Raw genomic sequence first — 18,260 nt, forward strand, 5'->3', positions numbered from 1 at the left:
GATCTGAGTGGGACACCAAATCAGCATCTACACCCAGGACAGACAGCCAGCGTGGACTTGCGTGATCCACCATCGCACAGGAGGGAAAGGTAATGATTAAAACACAATGTGCCATCCTGGAAAGAGGGCCAGACCTGGAAGTCAATCTTCAGCGTTTGAGATATGGTGGAGATCAGGGTGGATGACCTCTGAGGTCTCTTGCCAGGACCAGTTACATAATTTGCAGAGCGCAGTGCAAAATGAAAACACAAGACCCCCTATTAGAAAATCATTTCAAGACGGCAACAGCAAAGTACTAAACCAAGTACAGGGTTCTGAGCATGCGGCCGTTGTGACTGCATGGGCTGTTCACCCATGAAACCAGCTCTGTCTCTGGCAGAGGGGACTGCAGGCTTTGGAACCAAGGAACTCCAGCCTGGGAGCCAGGCACAGCCCGAGGCTGTGCGGAAGGCAGAGGAGGAAATGTGACCCAGGAACTGCATGCCACAGACCAGGACGGTGAGGGCTGGAGGACAAAGAGGGAGTGGGTTAGTGAGCCTGGAAGGAATGTGGCTCTTCCCACAGTGCCCCTGGAGTCTTGTGCATCAAGTACCCATCTAACAAGCACACTCATTGAATATACCGTGTGTGTGTGTGTGAGAGAGAGAGAGAGAGAGAGAGGCTAAAATAGAAGAACGCTGCAAAGTGCTGGAGGGCAGGAGTCAGAGGAGAAAGAGGCCCATTCTGCCCATTCTTGCTGGAGAGAGAGGCTTTGCAAAGGGACTTGCCTGGGAACCAAGAACTGGTAAGGGGGCCAGGGTGAGGATTCTGCAGTTTGCCCTAGGGGTAGGTGCATATTTTAGGGGTCGAGCGACACACCCCTCGGCTTCCAGAAGTCGGATGGGGCTAAACGTGGAAAGCAACAAGCAGGGGGACGCCACGAATACTAGGCCCAGGGATCTCCAAACGCAGCCAACTCCTCCCGGGGACACAGACCCCGCGGGGTCACGGTCTCGATGGAGGGGAGTGTGCTCCACGGGATCGGAGCCTGCGGCCGCCAGCGCCTCCCCCACTCGGGGGCCGCGCTCCTCTTGCCACCGAGCTGGACCCGCCTCCCGAGGGTGCGCGGAGGTGCGGCTCAGTGCGCAGCTGCGGAGGATCGCTTCCGGGGGGCGGGTCAGCGGAAGTGAGGGCGGTGGAGGCTGGGCGGCCCAAGGTGGAAGAAGGGGCCGTGAGGTGAGAGAGTCCGGGAGCCCGAGCCTGAGGTGAGAAAGGTTCTAGGGCGGCGCGGAGGCGGGAGCGCGACCTTCCAGCCCGATAGTAGACGGGGTCTACGTGCGGGGCGCTGTGCGGAGCCCGCGGCTCCTGTTCCCGCGCGAGTTCTCGCGGGAGCCGCAGCTGTCCGTCTCACTTGGCCCGGGGGAAACTGAGTCCCCGAAGGGTAGTTGCTCGTCGGAGTTCCCCAGCAAACAGTGACGAAGCCAGACCTCAGGCTTCTAGTTTCGGCTTCGCTGCTTGACGGGCCGGGCTGCCCCGCCGCGCATTCTGAGACCTGGCCGCGGCTCGGAGGCTTCCGCGCACTCGGGTCCGGGTCCTGTGGGTCCAGGGGCCTCTGGGCAGGCGGCGAGGACTTGGCCGACCTTGGCCCAGGTCGGGTCGTCTGCCGCGGGGGAGGGGCGGCTCGCCCTGGCCGGTCCCCGCGGGGAGAGGGTCCGCGCGGGTCTCCGGCCACTGCTGCGCGCGGCAAAGTTTCACTGAGCGCGGCGGCCTCCGTGGGGGCCCCCGGGACCGGGGGTGCTGAGCGGGGCCTTGCGCTGGAGGAGCTCCCGTTCTGAGGGGACGCCTGTCAACAGACAGCAACGGCAGCCTCCGGAGGGCTGCGGGGCGCAGAGGTGGCAAGACCCACCGGTGCTGCCGGCAAACCGGGGGAAGATCTTCTAGCCAGTGACACTTGGGGGCGGGGGTGACAGCTGAGTTGGTGTTCCCCTTCATTCGTTTAGTTCAGCGCGTTGAAGCTCTCACTGTGTCCTAGGCAGACACCGTCCTGTGCCCGGGGATCACAGTTATCTAGTTCCTCTCGCGAGGACTCCGAGGGACAGGCAGGGTGCTGCGGAGCGCACAGGAAAGGACCTGACCCTGTCGCAGGGAAGGAAGGTGATGCATGAGCTGAGCTCTGAGGAATGATGAATGAGCTCGGCGAAGGGGGCGCTGGTGTTTGATGCAGGGCTCAGGGGTGGGCCCAGTGTTGGGGGTTATGGGCCAGTGTGGCTGGAGGGCAAGGGGGAGAGCAGGAGGGCTGGCTGCCAAGTGTGCAGGCCTTTGTGCTCAGTGAGTGTGGTCTAAAGAGGGCAGAGAAAGATGGGTTTGGGATTGATTGTGGAGTTTATCCTGTGTTGGCTCTAGTAAGCCAGTTTTAAACGGATGAGCGATGTGATTAACTGTGTTTGGGAAGGATTCCTCTGGCTGTGTGTGAGGGTTAGGCCCAGCTGGGTCTTTGGAGGTAAGGTCGGAGAGGAAGTGGCAGTAAGCACTGTTAGTGCAATTTGTGGCCGACACGGGCATTCAGCACAGAGCCTGGCACACAGAGGGACTCTGATAATAAAGGCTTGAACTGAGCCGAGAAGATGGAGCCCACGCAGGAGGTGGCAGGACCCGGACCAGGCTTTGGGTGCTTTGCCCTGGCATGACCACTGAGTGACCTTAGACAAGTGCCTTCCCCTGTCCAACTTCCTTTCCCCATGTGTATCCTAAAGTGAGTGACACCTCCTCTCCCAAGGATAGAAGAGGGGACCCTCCACGGGAGGTCTCCAGAAAGAGCTGCTTTGTCAGTCTAGTCTGTCCCCCGTTCAAAGCCTGTCCAGGGCTCCCCAGTGACTTCTCACCCGGACCTCACGACTTGCCCCCTACTTTTGTAGCTTTATCATGCTCTGCTCCTCTTTCCATATCCTTCACCTTCTTGTGCTGGACCTGTGCTCTTGCTGTTTTGTCTTCATTTCCTACTCCCTCGAAACTTACTACAGGGCACTAGGGCCAGAGCTCTGACCTCCTCTGGCCACCTGCCTAGTGATACTCAGCCTTTGCTAGAAGTGTGTATTCATGTCCTGTCACTCTGCTGGACAGCGAGTTCCTTGAGAGCATGACTGTGTCTTACTCCTTCCATAGCCCCTACGGTGCCCAGCACAAGGCCTGGCACAAGTGGGTACTGTTGGTGTTTGATGAACAAGTGAATGAAGGAGCACACTGATTGCATCTGCTCACCATGCAAGGACTGCTGTGAAGAGCACTCAGATGTCACCTCACCCATCTGTGTCATGTTTTAACAGTTCATTAAGCACTCAACCCCATTTCACTCATTGTGACCCTTAAGGTAGCCTCCGGTGGCAGCTTTTCCTGTCTCCTTTTTCCAGATGGAAAAACCAGCATTCAGAAAAGTTAAATAACTTGCCTGTAGCTACAAAGCCAGAAGGTGGCTGAGCCAGGATAAACTTTTTTGGCTCTTTTTCTCTGTAGCTCAGGAGACTGAGATTGGCATGAGCTGGTGTTCGTTCTCCTATTTTGTCTGGTCTCTCCCTTTGCAAGGGCCCAGCAGTGCTTTTACATCTCATCTTCAAGAATGAATCCTGGGCTTGGATAATACTTATAATTTGGCTAGATGAGCTTTGTAGCTACCAAGGATTCTATCTGCATCTTTAGAAGTTTTGCCTCAAGAAACCTGAGAGCCCAGGAAGGCTCTTGGGTTGGCCAAGCTCACTAGGCCAATCTTTTTTTTTTTTTTTTTTTTTTTTTTTTTTGAGACGGAGTCTTGCTCTGTCGCCCAGGCTGGAGTGCAGTGGTGCAATCTCGGCTCACTGCAAGCTCCGCCTCCTGGGTTCACGCCATTCTCCTGCCTCAGTCTCCCGAGTAGCTGGGACTACAGGTGCCCGCCACCACGCCTGGCTAATTTTTTGTATTTTTAGTAGAGACGGGGCTTCACTGTGTTAACCAGGATGGTCTCGATCTCCTGACCTCGTGATCCGCCCACCTCGGCCTCCTAAAGTGCTGGGAGGACAGGTGCGAGCCACCGCGCCTGGCCGCAAATCTTTAACAGAACCTTTAAGAGTCTGAACTTAGAGAAGTGTTGGGTGAGGGCAGCCTCTTGGGCTGGTTTTCTCCCCTGTGAAGTCATGGCTCTGCAGGGCCTGGTTTTGTGGGGCTTGTGTGGTGACCATTGAATCCCCACTGTGGGGAGTTGTTTCACAAGAGGGAAATCTGGTGCTCTTCCAGATGGCCTGATATGAAGGAGTCACGCCTCCCGCCTCCCGGAGCTGCCCAGTGGCTGCCTTGTCCTTCGAGTGCAGGAGCTGGTTCAAATGTCGGGAATGGAAGCCAGTGTGGTAAGGGGCATTCCCAGGGCAGGGGTATGGTGGGGAAGGTTGGGTGCTGGGTCTGCTGAAGTACTGTATAAGGTTCTGAGACTCTGCAGTTGAGCACTCCTTTCTCCAGAGGTCTGGAATTGGAGCAAGGCCACCGTTTCACTCCCTCCCCCTAAGAAGAACCAACTATGAGGCCGGGCGCGGTGGCTCAAGCCTGTAATCCCAGCACTTTGGGAGGCTGAGGCGGGCGGATCACGAGGTCAGGAGATCGAGACCATCCTGGCTAACACAGTGAAACCCCGTCTCTACTAAAAATACAAAAAATTAGCTGGGCGTGTTGGCGGGCGCCTGTAGTCCCAGCTACTCGGGAGGCTGAGGCAGGAGAATGGCGTGAACCCGGGAGGCGGAGCTTGCAGTGAGCCAAGGTCGCACCACCGCACTCCAGCCTGGGGGACAGAGCGAGACTCCGTCTCAAAAAAAAAAAAAAGAAGAACCAACTGTGATCCTGGGGCACTTCAGGAGTCAGTGTTTGTCTGCCTTTCTGTACAGAGGGCGGGAAGGAAAGCCTGGATAATCTCTACACTGAGCTACTTCCTCTCCCCTTCACTGACCCTCCCAACATTGAGTGCCTTAGCAGCAGCAGGTATTCTCTTGGGTGGCTGGCCAGGGTGTAGGCTGGCAACTGGGGAACCTGCCCTCACTATAATTGAGAGTTGACTTGCCCCTGGAGAGTGCCCTGTCCCTAGGCTTGTGGAATTCGGTCTCCCTGCTAGAGAGGAGAGGACAAGGGCGGTAGTTGGATTCACTCTGGGGTCGCAGCTGTCTCTGTCTCTCTGCTCCAGACCATCCCAATCTGGCAAAACAAGCCACATGGGGCTGCTCGAAGTGTAGTAAGAAGAATTGGGACCAACCTACCCTTGAAGCCATGTGCCCGGGCGTCCTTTGAGGTGAGTATGTTGGAAGGGCAGGAGAGTAGAGGCTCAGACAGTGCTGCTTCTGTGCCCCAAAGCCCTTGGTACTGCCCAAGTAGGTTGTTTCCTGGTCACTTTTCAATTCTGTTATGAAATATTTGTTAAATGCTTATAGGAGATCCTGGTCACTGTGTCCTCCTGAGTGCATACAAACCTGTGACCACAAGGAACCTGACAGGTCCCCCACATGGGACACTGAGTGTTGTGACTTTTGAGTTGAACTCTGCTTTTCTTCACCTGCCCTAAGAATTGGCCATGTAGCCAGTATTTTTATTTATTTTATTATTTTTTGAGATGAGGTCTCCCTGTGTTGCCCAGGCTAGGTCTTAAACTCCTGGGCTCAAGCAGTCCTCCTGCCTCAGCCTCCTATGTAGCTGGGATTACAGGCACAAGCCACCATGCCTGGCTCCACTATTTTTAGTGTTTCTCTGAGGCCATAATTCCTCAGCCTGCTCTTTTTGGCCAATCTGGGCATCCTTTACTGGGGTGCTTTGGTCTTACCTCTGTGTCTAGGGATCCTTTAGCACCCACTCAGCAGCAGAGATTCCTACCTGGCCCAGGTCTCTTGAGACCCCTTCTGTGGTAGAAAGCTAAGTAGCATTTATTAGTCCCAGCTGCCTCCCTCTAGGAACTAATGGTTAAGCACCAGCCCCAAACTATATGGTTCAGATGTGTGCATTTGGGGAGCTGGGATGCAAAAGAAATACTTGTGCTTTCTACCCACACAGAGGAGATAGAAATATGTGCATAAAAGGATGTGGGCCCAGGTAGAAACAGAAATGAAGGATCCAAATCTGTATAAAAGATGCTAAGAAGTGGAGTCTGTAGGAACTGGATCTGGAATTAGAAGAGGTGTCAGGGTTGGTATTAGGGTCAGGAATGGAGTTGGAAGTGTTGCAGGGGTAGGGGTCAGGAAAAGCTGTCCCAATATTCAGATTGCCAGCTATCCAGAATTGCCTAAAGATTCTGGGCAGGATAGTGGCCGGGCGCGGTGGATCACGCTTGTAATCCCAGCACTTTGGGAGGCCGAGGCGGGCGGATCACGAGGTCAGGAGATCGAGACCACGGTGAAACCCCGTCTCTACTAAAAATACAAAAACATTAGCCGGGCGTGGTGGCGGGCGCCTGTAGTCCCAGCTATTCGGAGAGGCTGAGGCAGGAGAATGGCGTGAACCCGGGAGGTGGAGCTTGCAGTGAGCCGAGATCGCGCCACTGCACTCCAGCCTGGGTGACAGAGCGAGACTCCGTCTCAAAGAAAAAAAAAAAAGATCCTGGGCAGGAACTGGTCCTAACTGCCTCAGAAGCATCAGAAAAAAAAAGGGAGACAGCTAGGGAGTGTGGCTCACTCCATGGAGGCTGTCCCCACACTTGGCTATACCCCCTTCAGTTCTTTGGCCAGATGCTGGGCAGAGACAATCAAAGGTACAGGGTCTCACAAAGCAGGAATGCATGTGAGTAGTATTAGTAATACTAGATAACATGTACTGAGCACATGCTATGTGTCAGGCACGTGCTGAGTACTTTATATGTGTTCACTCATTTAATTGTCAAGAGCAAAGGAGCATTCAGGGCTAATCAGGAAAACAAATGGAGGCTTCCCCCCAATGGCCTATTTTAGCACTAGTTCCTGGGTCACTGGAAGTTCTTCTCTGTGTGACCTTGGAGTATCACTTAACTCCTGTGAGTCCCAGGTTTCCTATCTAAATGCAGGAGCGATCAATCCTGGATCCATCTACCATACCAAATAATTTGTAGCAGAAACAGTTGAATTTTACTTGTGTGTAGATATGCATTTATTATTATTATTAAATTACCTCAAATATTATTTAAGAGACTCTTACCAATTTATTTTGAAAAATTTAAGCATATGAAAATATTAAAATTATGAAAAGGAAAATAAATTACCCATAATTACACAGTAATAATACAATAACTATTAATGTCTTAGTGTAATCCTCTTTTTCTAGGTGGATGTTTTTTACTTTGTTGTAATCACAGTCAACATGATTGAATCCTAATTTTTCACTTAACATCTCTAGGTTGAGGAGCTATTTTAAGAAATCGTATTATGGTTCCTTTTATATAATCGTTTCTTTTTATTTAAATCTAAATATATTCAAATTTTCAGGTTTGTTTAAAACAGCATTGCTGTAACAATGTAGATCTCAATTCGCTATACAGAATTATAAAAAGCTAGTCAGGAAAAATTTCCTATTGCTACAACAGGCTGTGGATGACCTTGTACTTCTATTTTCACCAGAGGGCACAGTGGTTTTAGACAGTTGCCATCTCTATTAAAAGGTGACTCAGGCCTGTTCCACTGAAGACACAGAACTGTTTGTAATCCCGTAGACTCTCATGCGTCTGGCCTCTTTTTGTTTTTGAGTGTGGCTCTGTTTTTTTTTTTGAGACGGAGTCTCGCTCTGTCGCCCAGGCTGGAGTGCAGTGGCGCGATCTCGGCTCACTGCAAGCTCCGCCTCCCGGGTTCACGCCATTCTCCTGCCTCAGCCTCTCGGAGTAGCTGGGACTACAGGCGCCCGCCACCATGCCCGGCTAATTTTTTGTATTTTTTAGTAGAGACGAGGTTTCACCGTGGTCTTGATCTCCTGACCTCGTGATCCACCCGCCTCAGCCTCCCAAAGTGCTGGGATTACAAGCGTGAGCCACCGCGCCCGGCTGAGTGTGGCTCTGTCGTCCACGCTAGAGTACAGTGGCGCAATCTCAGCCTACTGCAACCTCTGCCTCCCGGGTTGAAGCCATCCTCCCACCTCAGTCTCCTGAATAGCTGGGACTACAGGCGTATACCACGATACCCAGATAATTTTTGTATTTTTTTGGTAGAGGCAGGGTTTTGCCATGTTGCCCAGGCTGATTTCAAACTCTTGGTCTCAAGTATTCTGCCTGCCTCAGCCTCCCAAATGCTGTGATTACAGGTGTGAGCCACCATGCCTGACTATCATCTGGCCTCTGTTCAATGTTTTCGACCAGGAACCTTCTTCTGCCCCCTCTAGGAAGCCTTCCTGACACCCAGTGCCGGATTAGGTACCCCTCCTGTGTATTCTGCAGTTTCTGATTGGCTCATCATGGCGTCTGTAAATGTTGATGAATTTTGCTTCTCCACAGACCCTGCCCAACATCTCTGACCTGTGTTTGAGAGATGTGCCCCCAGTCCCTACCCTGGCTGACATCGCCTGGATTGCTGCGGATGAAGAGGAGACATATGCCCGGGTCAGGTAGTTGAGGCAGTAGCTGGTCTGCTAAGGAATGGAGAACTTCCCAGAAGAGGTGGCAGGCAGCAAGGAGAGAGGAATGAGAACTGTGGGCTCAGAGAGGAGCAGAACCTTACTATGCTACTCTTATAGGAGTGGGGGAAGGAACTTTAGGAGCACAGTGGCCTGCTGTCTCTAACTGACTTACTTGGTTTTCCCTGGTCCAGGAGTGATACACGCCCCCTGAGGCACACCTGGAAACCCAGCCCTCTGATTGTCATGCAGCGCAATGCCTCTGTTCCCAACCTGCGTGGGTCCGAGGAGAGGCTTCTGGCCCTGAAGAAGCCAGCCCTGCCAGCCCTAAGCCGCACCACTGAGCTGCAGGATGAGCTGAGCCACTTGCGCAGCCAGATTGCAAAGATAGTGGCAGCTGATGCAGGTAGGAACCCCTGTGCCAGGGCCAGAACATAACAGGCTGTTCCTTTCCCCTGGCTCTTGGGCAGGATAGGCGTAAAGAAAATGGTAGTCCTTGGTTTGGAGGTACTTAGGTTCCGGGCCCTGGGGTTGTCCTGAAACCTGGCTAGCCTATAGTGCCTCTTAGATGGTTTCTACCAGCCATTTTGGGCTGAATGGTTTGGTTAGGAACAAAATATTAACCTGTGACCCCAGGCAGAGTCCCTCCGTTAGCCCCAAAACTGATACCCTCTTCTAAGTGTCTTTAAGATCACATCTTACATAAGCTGACAGTAGCTTTTTTTTTTTTTTTTCTCTCTCTCAGAGTCTTGCTCTGTCACCCAGGCTGGAAGTGCAGCGGCACGATCTTAGTTCACTGCACTCTGCCTCCTGGGTGCAAGTGATTCTCCTGCCTCAGCCTCCTGAGTAGCTGGGACTACAGGGGTGTGCCACCAGGCCTGGCTAATTTTTATATTTTTAGTAGAGACAGAGTTTCACCATGTTGGCCAGGCCGGTCTTGTATTCCTGACCTCAGATGATCCACCCACCTCAGCCTCTCAAAGTGCTGAGATTATAGATGTGAGCCACCACGCCCAGCCAGCTTTCCTTTTTTTGGAGACAGGGTCCTGGTTCTTGCTCTGTTGCCCAGGCTGGAGTGCAGTGGTGCAATCTTGGCTCACTGCAACCTCTGCCTCCCAGGCTCAAGCGATTCTCGTGCTTCAGCCTCCTGAGTAGCTGGAATTACAGTTGTGCACCGCCATGCCTGGTTAATTTTTTTATTTTTAGTAGAGACGGGGTTTCACCATATTAGGCTGGTCTCAAACTCCTGGCCTCAAGCAATCTACCCAGCTCAGCCTTCCAAAGAGCTAAGATTGCAGGCATGAGCCACTGTGCCTGCGGTTGAAACAGAGTCTTACTCTGTCACCCAGGTTAGAGTGCGGTGGCGCAATCTTGGCTCGCTGCAACCTCCACCTCCCAGGTTCAAGCAATTCTCGTGCCTCTGCCTCCCGAGTAGCTGGGATTATAGGCACATGCCACCATGCCAAGCTAATTTTTTGTATTTTTAGTAGAGAGAGGGTTTCGCCATTGCCCAGGCTGGTCTCGAACTCCTGAGCTCAAGCAATCCACTTGCCTCAGCCTCCCAAAATGCTAGGATTACAACCATGAACCACCGCACCCTGCTTTCCTTTTCAATACAAGAAGTAAACATTCCCCCCACCACCACTGAGACTTACCCTTTTTAAGCACCTATCTTCCTTTGCCTTGTTTCTACCAGGGATCACAAGTGGCTTTACCACTTCAGTTCTCATACTGCTAGTGACATTGTCCCCATGCCCCACCCTTCAAAGTGGGGAGTTGCATGACATTATGTTATGTTGTCTTATCTCAAATTGGTGGACTTTTTTGGTGGAAGGAGAATTTCATAAAGTTGATTTTGGCCTTAAAATACAGTGGCTGGGCACTGTGGCTTACGCCTGTAATCCCAACACTTTGGAAGGCTGAGGTGGGTGGATCACCTGAGGTCAGGAGTTTGAGACCAGCCTGGCCAACATGGTGAAACCCTGTCTCTATAAAAAATACAAAAATTAGCCAGGCGTGGCAGCATGTGCCTGAACCTGGGAGGTGGAGGCAGAGGCAGAGGTAGAGGTTGCAGTGAGCTGGAGTTGCACCACTGCACTCCAGCATGGGTGACAGAGACTTCATCTCAAAAAAAGAAAAAAACAAAAAAAAAAAACCAGTGGTCCATTATGCAAACAAGCCCTGTAACCCACCCCTCCAGCTTTCTGTCTACAGTTACGGCAGAACCACTGGAAATGGATGGGAAGCCTGCCTTAACCAGAGGCATGGACAGCCAACAGGTGGATCTCTCCCAAGATGCTCAGGGCTTATCTTCATATTCCTCCCATCCTCATTTTTTCACTCTGCATTGACTCAGAGTCATAGCTCTGAAATTTATCATTTGGTAGGACACATGAAAATCATGGTGTTATTTGAAATCTTCATGTATTTAATTTCTTCACATGGAAGTTTTATGAAGAATTGTACTGAAACTTTCTGTTTATATTTCTTGGCTACTTTTTTGTCATCCAAGAGACAAGGAGAAGTAACATGTTTTTTAGAAACGTAGTTTTTAGTGTATTTAGTGTTTTTAAAGTATTTTTAGAAATGTAAAAATTGAGGAAATTCTCTCCACTGAAATTTGGGAAGGTTGGGAGGTCTGTCACCATTCTGGTTTTGCTCAGAACATGTCTTCTAGTTCACAGATAGCAAGATTCAAAGGAGCATAGTCAAAAGCACTAGTCTAGTTAGAGAAAAGGACAAATTCAGGCCTTAGCTCTGTCACTGCTGCTTTGGCCTATGACAGGGCTATCACTCCACAGCCTGTTGTGGAATGGGAGCTTTTAAATGCCAAGGCCTTTATGGGGCTGGGTTTTCTACAGCTTTCTGAGCCCCCGAGTGAGAAGCATAGTGGAATGACCCTCCACTGGCTACAGATACCATCCTGGCTCCCAGATTGTCATGGTGTGAGCCCAGGAAATGAACGTTCAGTAGGCAGGGCTGTGGGGAGAAGATATTGCTACTGTGTTCTAGCCCCAATGTCCACCCATGCCTATTGTTTTCTCTTTCAGCTTCGGCTTCATTAACGCCAGATTTCTTATCTCCAGGAAGTTCAAATGTCTCTTCTCCCTTACCTTGTTTTGGATCCTCATTCCACTCTACAACTTCCTTTGTCATTAGTGACATCACCGAAGAGACAGAGGTGGAGGTCCCTGAGCTTCCATCAGTCCCCCTGCTTTGTTCTGCCAGCCCTGAATGTTGCAAACCAGAACACAAAGCTGCCTGCAGTTCGTCTGAAGAGGATGACTGCATCTCTTTGTCCAAGGCCAGCAGCTTTGCAGACATGATGGGTATCCTGAAGGACTTTCACCGAATGAAACAGAGCCAAGATCTGTAAGTATCTGATGAGGAGCTCTGGTATCTATTTACTCAGAGTTGCCCATGGCCAATTATCTAATGCAACATACTTACATAGTAAGTTCTTAGTAGTACCATATGTTATGTCATTCATAAAGCTTGCTGACTACCTGCTTGCCAGTGCCTGGGGCCCCAGTTTGAGGAAAGAGCAACACTTTACATTTATTGGGTTTGGGCACCCCAACCAAATATGAGGCTAGTAGGGATTTTACAAGAAGGCTCATCTAATCCAACTTCTGTTCTCAGGTGACTTTACCACTTCAGTTCTCATACTGCTAGTGACAGTGTCTTCATGCCCCACCCTTCAAAGTGAGGGGTTGCATGACATTATGTTTTGTTATGTTTTCTTATCTCAAATTGGTAGACTTTTTTGGTGAGAGGAGAATTTCATAAAGTTGGAGATTTCTGCTTTAAAATACAGTGGTCCATTGTGCAAACAAACCCTGCACATTCAGTGATTTGACAACAAGGCTTTTGAGGCTCACCAGTAGTTCCAAAACCTAGCTGCCCATCAGAATTGCTCGGATTTGTTTGTTTTTTTTTTTTTTTTTTTACATACAAACAAAAAGATGCATATCAAATATATTAGGAATGTTGCACATGGGAAGACGGGGAATAGAAATGGGGGGTGGGTATTAAAGAAAATAAATGAGAGAGGGACTTTGTATGGATCAATGATAATAATTCAATCCTCTATTTGACAAAGAAGAAGAAGGAAGAGGAAGAAAAAGAAAGTGGGATAAAGGATCAGAAAGGGAGGAAAATAGAAAAAATTAGTGTATGACTCCAGGGTAGACCTGTTTTGTTGTCGCTGGGTTGGTTGGTTGGTTTGTCTGTTGTATTTTTCATATGTTTCGCCATGTTGGCCAGGCTGGTCTCGAACTCCTAGCCTCAAGTGATCAACCCGTCTCGGCCTCCCAGAGTGCTGGGACTATAGGCGTGAGCCACCACGTCCAGCCCCCACATTGCTTCTGGCCTCCGTGGTACACCTCCCAGATGGGGCCGCTGGGCAGAGGCACTCCTCACTTCCCAGACAGGGCGGCCGCGCAGAGGTGCTCCTCACATCCCAGATGGGGCAGCCGGGCAGAGGCGCTCCTCACATCCCAGACAGGGTGGTGGCCGGGCAGAGGCACTCGTCACTTCTTCCCAGACAGGGTGGTGGCCGGGCAGAGGCGCTCCTCACTTCTTCCCGGACGGGGCAGCCGGGCAGAGGCGCTCCTCACTTCCCAGATGGGGTGGCGGCCGGGCAGAGGCGCTCCTCACATCCCAGACGGGGTGGCAGCCGGGCAGAGGCACTCCTCACTTCTTCCCAGACGGGGCGGCCGGGCCGAGGCGCTCCTCACATCCCAGACGACGGGCGGCCGGGCCGAGGCGCTCCTCACATCCCAGACGACGGGCGGCCGGGCCGAGGCGCTCCTCACATCCCAGATGATGGGCGACCGGGCAGAGGCGCTCCTCACTTCTTCCCAGACGGGGCGGCCGGGCAGAGGCACTTCTCACTTCTTCCCAGACGGGGTGGTGGCCGGGCAGAGGCGCTCCTCACTTCTTCCCAGACGGGGTGGTGGCCGGGCAGAGGCGCTCCTCACTTCTTCCCAGATGGGGCGGCTGGGCAGAGGCGCTCCTCACTTCCCAGACGGGGCAGCCGGGCAGAGGTGCTCCTCACATCCCAGATGAGGCGGCCGGGCAGAGGCGCTCACTTCTTCCCAGACGAGGCGGCCAGGCAGAGGCACTCCTCACTTCTTCCCAGACGGGGCGGCCGGGCAGAGGTGCTCCTCACATCCCAGATGATGGGCGGCCGGGCAGAGGCGCTCCTCACTTCTTCCCAGATGGGGCGGCCGGGCAGAGGCGCTCCTCACATCCCAGACGACAGGCGGCCGGGCCGAGGTGCTCCTCACATCCCAGATGATGGGCGGCCGGTCCGAGGCGCTCCTCACATCCCAGACGACGGGCGGCCGGGCAGAGGCGCTCCTCACTTCTTCCCAGACGGGGTGACGGCCGGGCAGAGGCGTTCCTCACTTCTTCCCAGATGGGGCGGCCGGGCAGAGCCACTTCTCACTTCTTCCCAGACGGGGTGGTGGCCAGGCAGAGGCGCTCCTCACTTCTTCCCAGACGGGGCGGCCAGGCAGAGCCACTCCTCACTTCTTCCCAGACGGGGCGGCCGGGCAGAGGCGCTCCTCACATCCCAGATGAGGCGGCCGGGCAGAGGCGCTCCTCACATCCCAGATGATGGGCGACCGGGCAGAGGCGCTCCTCACTTCTTCCCAGATGGGGCGGCCGGGCAGAGGCGCTCCTCACATCCCAGACGACGGGCGGCCGGGCCGAGGCGCTCCTCACATCCCAGACGATGGGCGGCCAGGCCGAGACGCTCCCCATCTCCCAGACAGGGCAGCAGCCTGGGAGGCCAAGGCAGGCGGCTGGGAGGCAGAGGCTGCGGTGAGCCAAGACCACGCCACCGCACTCCAGCCCAGGCAACACCGAACACCGAGTGAGCGAGACTCCGTCTGCAGTCCCAGCACCTCGGGAAAGGAAAGGAAGGGAAGGGAGAAGGAAGGAAGATTTGTTAAAAATACACCTTTAACTTACTAAAGTAGAACCCCAAGGAGTGGAGCTGTAGGTTTTTCCGATGGAGTATGAGGGTCTTTGGGGAATACCTACCTTGAAAAACTTCATCTGGCAAAGAAGCCTCAGGGAGTCACCCCATTGCATAGTGTTTCTCCAGTTGTAGGTTGCGGTTTCAACAGCTGCACAGGACTTACCAGAGGAGCTTGGTTTGAATGCAGGTTCCTGGGCATTTGAGAGCCAGACCTTGATGGCCAGCACCCAGCTTGTGCAGCTCTGTTAATGCAGATGAAAAACTGTTTTGGGGACAGGGAAGTGAGGTCTTCTCTTGAGTTGATAAAGTTCCTGTTAAAGGGAAAGTTACTTGCCCTGGATCCCTTTTTGTCTCCTGGGATCCATTTCCCTCTGAAAAGTAGACCAGGCTAAGTGACTCCCTCATTGCTTCCTGGCAGTTGACCCATTTAGGGAAGTCACTCTTAACCTTCCTTCACTGGCCCTAGTCAGGTTGGTCATACTCACCCATATCTCTTTGGTCTTCCACATTCCCAAATTCAGTTGCAGCTGCTTTTGGTCTTCTCTGAGCTGTTTTCTTCTGAACACAATGTTTTATAGGTTGACTCTCAAACTTTCTCTTACTTGCCTTTTGGACCAAATTAGATTCAAGACCCTTATTGCTAGCCCCCTCCTCCCACTTGTGTCCTCAGATCAGAAGGAGCTGGGTCAGTGAATAAGAACGGGAAAGTACCCCAGTCAGCAAAGGTTCAGATACGTCACCAACCAAACGCAGTTCCTCTTGTCTTTGCTTTGAAGGTTTAATATCGGGGGACCTGCCCCAATAATCACGTAGGTTCTTTTCTATTTTCCTAAGCGTCTACTGGCTTGAGAAATAAAGGGACAGAGTACAAAAGAGAAATTTTAAAGCCAGGCGTCCAGGGGAGATATCACACATTGGTAGGATCCGTGATGCCCCACAAGCCACAAAAACCAGCAAGTTTTTATTAGGCATTTTCAAAAGGGGAGGGAGTGTGCGAATAGGTGTGGGTGACAGACATCAGGTACTTAACAGGGTAATAGAATATCACAAGGCAAGTGGAAGCAGGGCGAGATCACAGGACTACAGGACAGAAGCAAAATTAAAATTGCTAATGAAGTTTTGGGCACCACTGTCATTGATAACATCTTATCAGGAGACAGGGTTTTGAGATCAACTGGTCTGACCAAAATTTATTAGGTGGGAATTTCCTCTTCCTAATAAGCCTGGGAGTGCTATGGGAGACTGGAGTTTATTTCACCTCTGCAATCTCGACCATAAGAGACAGGTACGCCCCAGGGGGGCCAGTTCAGAGACCTACCCCTAGGTGTGCATTCTCTTTCTCAGGGACATTCCATGCTCAGAAAAGGAATTCAGCGATATTTCTCCCATTTGCTTTTGAAAGAAGAGAAATATGGCTCTGTTCTGCCCGGCTCACCGGCGGTCAGAGTTTAAGGTTTATCTCTCTTATTCCTTGAACAATTGCTGTTATCCTGTTCTTTTTTCAGGATGCCCACATTTCATATTGCTCAAACAAATATGCTATACAATTTGTGTAGTTAACACAATTATTACAGGGTCCTGAGAGGATATACATCTTCCTTGGCTGACAGGATTAAGAGATTAAAGTAAAGACAGGCATAGGAAATCACGAGGGTATTGACTGGGGAAGTGATAAGTGTCCATGAAATCTTTACAATTTATGTTTAGAGATTGCAGTAAAGACAGGCATAAGAAATTACAAAAGTAGGCCGGGCGCAGTGGCTCAAGCCTGTAATCCCAGCACTTTGGGAGGCCGAGGCGGGCGGATCACGAGGTCAGGAGATCGAGACCATCCTGGCTAACACGGTGAAACCCCGTCTCTACTAAAAATACAAAAAATTAGCCAGGCGTGTTGGCAGGCGCCTGTAGTCCCAGCTACTCGGGAGGCTGAGGCAGGAGAATGGCGTGAACCCGGGAGGCAGAGCTTGCAGTGAGCCGAGATTGCGCCACTGCACTCCAGCCTGGGGGACAGAGCAAGACTCTGTCTCAAAAAAAAAAAAAAAAAAAAAAAAAAAAATTACAAAAGTATTAATTTGAGGAACTAATAAATGTCCATAAAATCTTCACAATCCACGTTCTTCTGCCATGGCTTCAGCCGGTCCCTCCGTTTGGGGTCCCTGACTTCCCACAACAGTTGAATAGTCAGTCTTGGCTCTTATATTTAGCTTAATCACCAGTAAAACACCTTCATGATGAATATATAAGTTCACTAGGATTTCAAGCAACTATTTTCCAGGTATCTAGGACCCTCTTATATGATGTATCAGATAACTTGTGAGGATTCAATGAGATAATGTATTCAAAGATATACAGCACTAAGTACTCAAGCTATTATTGTGTCTCTAGGAACCGGAGTTTATTGAAGGAGGAAGACCCTGCTGTGCTTATCTCTGAGGTCCTACGGAGGAAGTTTGCTCTAAAGGAAGAAGATATCAGTAGAAAAGGAAACTGACAACCCTCAGCTCTGCAAACTCAGTCTCATGCTCCTGGAATACCTTCAATAGCTGCCTTCCTCACCGCAGATGTTTCTGCCTCTTAAGGATAGATCTTCTGCAACAGTCTTGCTGACAAGCTAGAGCTTGGACTGAAAGAGAAGAGCTGGATTATATGTTTCCCAGACTTCAAACCCTAGCAGAAGCTAAGGCTTGTGATTTGACCTGAGACATTTGTTTCAGGTAATCGTGTAGAATGAAGTATCTTAGTTTAAAGGGTAAGAGAGAAGTTGTTTCTGGTTTTTCCTTGCCCCTGTGTGAAAACAGGTCCTAAATGACTGCCTGACTTCACTGCATTAGACCCTATAACTGGTCTCACAAGACACTTTGTGCCCAGCTGTCACTCACTCTCAGCAGCTTTCTTGCAGCAGAGCAGGGCTGAGGGGAAGGGGCTATAAATGTTTGTATACATGTTCACAGGGCACGGAAAATCTTATGCTGCTCCGTCATAAACCTACACCAATGCCCAGCAATCACCCTCCTCACTTCCTTGTCTAGATATAGCAGTCAGGCTGCTGAACCAGCCAACACATGGGCTACTGCTGGGAAGCTGAGCTGTTTTTTTTCTTAAACACATTTTATATTACTGAACAACCAAATCTACCCTCCACGGCCCTGAGGCCTTATCAGTTCCACTGATTAAAAACTTTCTCTTCCACGGACTTTAAGCCCAGTAGGAAAGAGAAAGGAGGAGGGGGAAAGAGCATACCATCTTTCTTCCAGGCCCTTGACTGCTCCTTTGGGTTGGGCCAAGGTTTGTATCTACCACACCATGCATGACTCAAATGCCCTCAGGTCCCTTTCTCTATGGTATGTATACTGCTTGTGTTTGGGTTGAAGCACTACCTGACATTAAAGGAAGGACTTGGAGAGAGAATGCATTTGCTGTGTCCATCTCTTGAGTTGTGATTACCCAGTATCCTTCAGGGGCATAGGATTATTGTTAATTTTAAGGTGTATGAACTTAAACAGGCTACTGGCTTCTCCTCTTTCCTTATAAGGTCCTGCCCTTCTAGGGGGTTTCTTCCGCCTTTCTGTAGAGATTTTGCCCTATACTCTTTTTCTTTTTTTAGAAACAGTATCTAGCTCTGTCATGCCTAGGCGGGAGTACAGTGGTGGGATCATTAGCTAACTGCAGCCTCCAAACTCCTCAGCTCAAGCGAGCCTCCCACCTTAGCCTCCTGAGTAGCTGGGAC

The 18,260-nt window shown here is 51.2% G+C and overlaps 3 protein-coding genes across 6 annotated transcripts in view; 1 reads left to right on the forward strand and 2 right to left on the reverse strand.

The window, feature by feature from the left end:
- The first annotated feature begins 1,125 nt into the window (after positions 1 to 1,125).
- On the forward strand, positions 1,126 to 17,945 carry MTFR1L (mitochondrial fission regulator 1 like). 4 transcript variants are annotated; one of them, XM_030805061.1, is made up of 7 exons: positions 1,126 to 1,244; positions 4,243 to 4,352; positions 5,174 to 5,278; positions 8,426 to 8,535; positions 8,739 to 8,950; positions 11,595 to 11,916; positions 16,919 to 17,945. In XM_030805061.1, the coding sequence occupies exons 2-7, from the start codon at positions 4,329 to 4,331 to the stop codon at positions 17,022 to 17,024; spliced, it is 879 nt and encodes a 292-aa protein (XP_030660921.1). In that variant the 5' UTR covers positions 1,126 to 1,244; positions 4,243 to 4,328; the 3' UTR covers positions 17,025 to 17,945. The 4 variants fall into 4 exon arrangements, with proteins under 4 accessions (XP_030660921.1, XP_030660924.1, XP_030660923.1 ...); XM_030805064.1 differs by having other exon boundaries at positions 11,704 to 11,916; XM_030805063.1 differs by lacking the exon at positions 1,126 to 1,244 and adding an exon at positions 1,408 to 1,564.
- On the reverse strand, positions 1,451 to 1,993 carry LOC115832984 (protein-lysine 6-oxidase-like). The gene has a single exon (XM_030805065.1). It carries the CDS (start codon positions 1,969 to 1,971, stop codon positions 1,468 to 1,470), a length of 504 nt encoding a protein of 167 aa, XP_030660925.1. The 5' UTR covers positions 1,972 to 1,993; the 3' UTR covers positions 1,451 to 1,467.
- AUNIP (aurora kinase A and ninein interacting protein) overlaps positions 17,022 to 18,260 on the reverse strand; it is a 35,895-nt gene continuing 34,656 nt past the window's right edge. The window contains exon 4 of the mRNA XM_003271632.3: positions 17,022 to 17,156. Within this exon, the coding sequence (XP_003271680.1) occupies positions 17,086 to 17,156 (71 nt within the window). The 3' untranslated portion in view covers positions 17,022 to 17,085. The remainder of the gene's footprint in view (positions 17,157 to 18,260) is intronic.

The sequence above is a fragment of the Nomascus leucogenys genome, chromosome 24 (assembly GCF_006542625.1).
Source record: "Nomascus leucogenys isolate Asia chromosome 24, Asia_NLE_v1, whole genome shotgun sequence".
Taxonomy (NCBI): Eukaryota; Metazoa; Chordata; class Mammalia; order Primates; family Hylobatidae; genus Nomascus; species Nomascus leucogenys.